The sequence below is a fragment of the Trypanosoma cruzi genome, genomic scaffold, assembly GCF_000209065.1.
Source record: "Trypanosoma cruzi strain CL Brener 1047053516459 genomic scaffold, whole genome shotgun sequence".
NCBI lineage: Eukaryota > Euglenozoa > Kinetoplastea > Trypanosomatida > Trypanosomatidae > Trypanosoma > Trypanosoma cruzi.
In genome coordinates, this window is record NW_001849533.1 from 241,565 (window position 1) to 247,564 (window position 6,000).

Below are 6,000 nucleotides of genomic sequence, written 5' to 3' on the forward strand. Positions count from 1 at the left end.
GAATTACACAGCCCAAAGAGAAAACAAAAAAAAAAAAAGAAAAAAAAGATGAAATTCCGACATGTATTATTTAAAGGGAAAATACCAAACGACAATCCGCATCGCATGTGTTTCCGGGACACCAAAACACCATAACGCAATCTCTCTAAAGAGAATAGCAATTGAAACAACAGACTCCTCCGTTTCTCGCATTCTCTTCATTATCGACAACACACGCCTTACAAGCATTTTTCCCACAGAGGCAGCATAGAACGTCACATTCCTTGCACACCCAACACCTGCAAACGCTACAGTTCCCATTTGTTGTCAACCCACAAAGTACACATTTTGTACCCCCATTTGTTAACTGATCCCGGTCGCTAAATGCAGCCGCTATCGCTCGAGTTATTGAACGCTCGTCGTCCATCACATGCAATGAAATCGAACCATACACACTTTTTGGCAAAGGAAGGCCACTTAGGTAAACAGTGGCGGTACGATTTAATGTGTCGATGTGGATAAACGGCGCATTTTCATGTTTTTCTGCATTATTCATTAAAACAGTGAGTTTCCTGGGGAAAAACAACAGTTCTCGCTCCAACTGAAGCACCCCACGTGCAATTTTCTCCAATGTATGGCAAGAGCATCGAAAAGGGCCATGGTACTTGCAGGGAAGCCATAGTCGCTGTCCAATAAGGTGATCACACGGTCGGTTCACTTCGCTAAGGGAGAGAATATGGCATTCATTTATCACACCAACTACACGTGGTGCAAAGAAGAATACAAGCCCAGGAAACATGTCCTCATCCAGCATATCAAAGGCTATCGGCCTGTATAATCGCACACAGGTGTTCCAGCCACCGCAAGAAAGGTACACGCGACAGGTTTCATCTCTTTCATCACCCTCTTCCCTTTCTCGCTTTCTGCTCATTCATTCATACGCTAAAAAAAGAAAGGTGATTTACTCTCCCAAGGCAAATTAAAACGCATATGAAAAGGAAGAGAAACTCACAAAAGCAACAAAAACAGAAACAACAACAGTAAGAGATTGTATCGTGAGACAATCAAACACGTTGCAAGGACACACACACAGAGAGAGAGAGAGACACTCCATCCTCCACGAGTAACAAATACCACAAAATGATTGAAAAAATATATATATATATAGATGTAAAAGCACCCATTTACAAATTCTTTAGTACTCACGTGCAAAAGTAACAAAAATAACAACAATAAAATGCAGCGTTAAAACTGTGCAAAAAGCCAATTGAGCAAAACCTCGCGATCTTCTGCATCCAAGATTCGATACAACCGCACCAGTTGAATCAACCTTGTCAAGTTATGTATTACAAGAAGTGTTTTACTATTCATCTCTTGCACTGTAAGAAGGTGATGGATATATGCACGCATATGCCGCTTACACGTGTAACAATTGCAGTCTGGTGAAAGAGGTCGAATATCTTTTGTGAAGCAGTCATCATTCAAGTCTATTTGTGTTTCATAACGTGCAGGAGACACACCACTTACTGGATTGAAGTCAAACACCAGGCCTATTCCTTTCTCCGCCAATATCCATGGAATTGCACTCTCAATAAAACATACATTGTATTTTAAACAAATCAGTAAAGATGGTAAAGAAATGGCAGTACTCATAACCTGCCCTTTATTGTTAGCCTCCTTTACATGGTATGTGTATTGTTGTAAAGTCTCATTTTGACAAAGTTCCTCCAAAAAAATATACTCGCCATTATTCTCCGCAGCACATAAGGGTTTCATTAACTTACAATTGCCATTGCCTTGAAGGGAGTCCGCAGATGTTGCCCACTTTGCTGAACGGGTCATTGCCGTCCGTCGGCGCTTTGTTTGAGGCTCATGTATTGAAACAGAGTCATAGGGAGGAATGGCTATTTCTGGGCGAAGTGGCAAAACCATTTCCTTCCATTTATCCACACCCAATGAAATTCGACCCTTTTCATGATTCGCACACAATCCTGCGTCTGTTGCAGGAGCGCTAGCATGCATGCCAATATGAGGACTTCGCACAGTGAGGATGGTCCTAAATTCCCCCAGCCCACAGAATTCGGCAAAACCCTGATTGGCGTTTTTGCAGGGATCCACACATTCGCTTGCGTCGAAGATGGACACACTGATCACCCGTTCTTCCTCGTTAAGAATTGCTCGTGCCTGATCGGGCGTCAGACAAGGAATACCGCCCCGTTTGCAAGGAACCACCAAAATGGGGTATTCTTTGGCCATTAACCGCTTTAATCACTTGCCCCACAGAATGAAGTGAAGAGACGCATCAAACACCCCATACACGCACAAAAAAAAAAAAAAAAAAAAAAAAAAGAAATCCAAAGAAAAGCGAAAAAAGCCTTTTTTTTTCACTCGGGGCTTCCACCATCCCACATGATGTAAGAGGAGATCATTTCAGGCACCTCGCCATTCGCGTCTACTGGCACAGCGCCGCCAGCCAACATAACCATTATCGTGCACCTGTGTAAAACTCAAAAAGAAACCCAACGACGGATAATTAGCCTCCTCACAGATCTGCTTAAGCCTCCGTCCTCACCCACATCACTTCTATTTGTTTAAAAACAGATATATAGGTGCCATTACATACACAAGTGCAGAAATAAACTAACTGAGTGATAACGATAAAAGTGTAGAAACAATAATAATAAAAACGATAATAACAAGAAGGAAAAGAGGAAAACGCACAATATCTATCTTTCCGTCCCTCTCCTTACATATATAGTCATAACAAAAAAATAACGTTATTGCTCTGATCCAAACACGCTATCCCAATCTACGCGAATCTTTTTCTTATTCATCCTCACCTCAGTTTCATATGAACTTCGCGAGGGATCCATTTTACTCCTTCTGTCAAACCCACTCATTGAAGGCAGTGTAGAATGTGAATTCCCGTTGTTTGAAGGCGAAAAGGAATGCAACGACGCCTCTATCGTTCGATAAGGGCCACTATATTGAGTATCTTCTGCAGTTGGCGCTACGGATAACCTCGAATAATTCTCCGAAGCTTGACCCACGTCCCCAATCCTCATCCATTCCTGCTGTCGAAGCCAATTTTTTTGCACGTGACTAAAAATGGAACTTTCCTTCGATGCGTTGGATGAGAAACGATCTGGTGCGACACCAGGGCTTTGACTTTCCCGTTTTTCCTCGTATGATCGAGCTCGGGAAAGCGCAAAATCGGTGATTGCCTTATTAATGCGTGCGTCCGCAGCTGCACTTCTCTCAGCCCTGGCTTTCATTCCGGCAGACTGCGGCCGCAATACTACCGGGGTCTTTAATTGCAACTTCTCCATTCGTCGTCGTCGTTCAGCCGCAACTTTCATGTAATGTGAGCTAATATACTGGTGCTGAGAAAATAACTCAAAAAACGCGTCAGTTTGTTCCACCTCAATGTTTAGCCGCATGCGGTCCTCTTTTCGCACTAATTCACGAATCTGAATACGTGTTTTCTGTAATATCTTCTCCAACAACCGTTGCTCCTCCTGCCTCTTCATGCCCCTAAGATAATCCATGGAGCTTAGCCATTGCGTCCATGACTTTTCATCTGTGATCCGTTGAGTATCCAGAGCCCGCGCCTCTCTTCGCTCTGCCCCACAGGCAAGTTCACGCTCATATTCCAAAGAAGCGCGCCGCTCCTCCAATAGTTGTCGATACAAGCGAATGCGTACAAGCTCCCCTCGGACGTGACGTTGAATACAAATAGCGGCTCTACGGCGCAATTCTTCTAGACGCCTCGCCTCTTCGACTCGTCGACGCTCATCTTCAATTGCTTTCCGACGACGCTCTCGCTCTGCAGTTTCCATTGTCTCTTGGTAAACTCTTCTTTCGGCCTCTAATTCTTTTATGAGTTTCCACGACGTGTCTTCCTCGAGTTCGTATGAATGTCGAAGGTCCGCTTCCTGCAAATGCATATCTTTCGACGCCTTTTCCAAGTTTTTCCGCGCGATTTCGACCTTGTGGAACAGTAAAAAGATGTCATATACCCCGCGCCGCGTTAAGTATCCCCGAGCAATTCGCTGAATAATCAGTGATGTACAAAGCAAATACCGGTCCCTCAACTTTTCTAGCAATTTAAAAGCCTCTGCCTTAAGAAAAACCTTGGTTTTGCCTATTTGAGCCAGAGAAGGCATGCGTATTTGAGCCATTTGGAGTACATGCTGTATAAATTCCTTTTCGTCTTTCGTAACCACAGATGTACACATTCGATAATTCCGGCAGAACAAAGCTCGTGGAATACGTACTGGATATCCGGCTTTTCGAAGCTTCACTGTGGCAAGAACACCACTTGACTCCAGTTGTCCCATGACTTCCCTACCGTAAAACATTCTGGGTTTTTTATCAGGATGGGGCTTAATACACCGAATCCAATGTGGATTCGTCTCGCCAATTAAATCCATAAGAGCTCTCAGCTGATTACAAAAAAAACCACCCACAGTAAAAGCTTTACCTCCCTTTTTCCGCTCCGATAAGGGGATGGGTGCTGGAAGGCAGCTTGCAATTACACGATCACCGCTAGCTCGTACAATGGACTTAATGGAATCTTTAAGTGTATCTCTATTTTTTTCAACCCAACCAAATACGTTGTACGTGACATCCGCTGCATAGTGACGCACACAAAAAGTTTCACCAGAGACACGTTCCTTCTTAAAAAATGAGTTGGATTCATGAGTATGCACCACTTTTTCTAAAAATCCAAGGTCTGTTCCTCCTCCAAACCAACAACATTCATCAAGAAGAGGAAAAATGCCGCCCTGTGCGGTAAGCAGTTTTAAACAGCCTGTATTGTCAGTGAACTTAATATCTGTCACATCCACCCCTTCCATTCTACATTCGTCCATATCACGCTTAAATATGTGCAGGTTATAATGATACTGAAGCTGCTCATTCGTCATATTGATACAAAGCTGTTCAAAGGAGTTCTTATTAAAGTTCTCAAAACCAAAAATATCCAGCAAACCAATCCAATTACCATCGTTTTCCACATTACACAAATCATTGCACCGGTCAACAATCCAGCCAAAAACACCATCATACAAATGTTTACACATGGCATCACGGATGTCGACAGCTGCCACAACATCGTTTTTCTTTAAAGCAAACTCATTGTCAGGAAGTGCACGAGTACTAGTCAGAAGTTCATGTACAAGATCATCTTCACATACATCAAGCAATTGGACGGCCTTTTTGGTATATTTCATGGTTTTTGGATCAATAGAACAGCCATCTTCTTCTGGAAGAAACCGAACATTAAGCAATGTCATTACAGCTGCTGTCACACGCCAGACAGAGATAAGCTCGACATCTGTCATCCCAACAATAGACATGGCCCGACAAACGTCATTAAAGTCTTTTTCAGAGTTATACTCACTATTATTCATTGTCCCCCCTGAAGAAAGAGATGTATATTGTTTCTCATGCTCAAGACCAAGGACACGTGCCATACTCCCTTGAGCACGGGCCAATAGATAAAATGAGTGGAATACGCGCTCGCCCTGAGCAGCAGATACAACACGACTTTTTTCAAGAAGATACTTTATATTTTCAGCGCCAACGACAACGTGTTTGGCATTAAATTTTACTTTCATGAATTTGCCAAACCGAGAGCTATTGTCGTTCTTCACAGTTTTTGCATTTCCAAAGCACTCCAAAATAGGCGAACATGCAACCAACTTTTCACCAACACCCCGGGCAGCTTCTTGTTCTAATTTGCTTCCATTCAGTGATGAAACAACGCCCAAATAATTTAGAACTATTTTTGTTGCCTCTGTTTTCCCAGCTCCAGATTCACCGGAAACGATAATGCATTGGTTTTCCTGACTGTCCACCATCTCATAGTAAGTGACATGTGCTTGAGCCCATGTGTGTGGCAACAAATTTGAGGGCATACCAGAAACGCTCAAACTACGACCCGCATTTAAATATTTTTGCATTTCACTCTCCTTATACCATGGGATAGCAAAAGTAAATGGATTTAGCACCACCACT

The 6,000-nt window shown here is 43.0% G+C and overlaps 3 protein-coding genes across 3 annotated transcripts, besides 3 other annotated features; all 3 read right to left on the reverse strand.

The window, feature by feature from the left end:
- Window positions 1–6,000: part of a sequence feature (heterozygous, Esmeraldo-like haplotype) that runs on past the window's edge.
- Window positions 15–47: a microsatellite.
- Tc00.1047053507811.107 (hypothetical protein, conserved) lies at window positions 146–910 on the reverse strand (the record flags this gene model as incomplete). Its single annotated transcript, XM_807402.1, has 1 exon — window positions 146–910. One exon carries the CDS (start codon window positions 908–910, stop codon window positions 146–148), a length of 765 nt encoding a protein of 254 aa, XP_812495.1.
- Tc00.1047053507811.114 (hypothetical protein, conserved) lies at window positions 1,225–2,235 on the reverse strand (the record flags this gene model as incomplete). The annotated part of the gene is made up of 1 exon (XM_807403.1): window positions 1,225–2,235. The coding sequence occupies one exon, from the start codon at window positions 2,233–2,235 to the stop codon at window positions 1,225–1,227; it is 1,011 nt and encodes a 336-aa protein (XP_812496.1).
- Window positions 2,303–2,332: a microsatellite.
- Window positions 2,757–5,945, reverse strand: Tc00.1047053507811.120 (myosin heavy chain MYA2-related, putative; the record flags this gene model as incomplete). Its single annotated transcript, XM_807400.1, has 1 exon — window positions 2,757–5,945. One exon carries the CDS (start codon window positions 5,943–5,945, stop codon window positions 2,757–2,759), a length of 3,189 nt encoding a protein of 1,062 aa, XP_812493.1.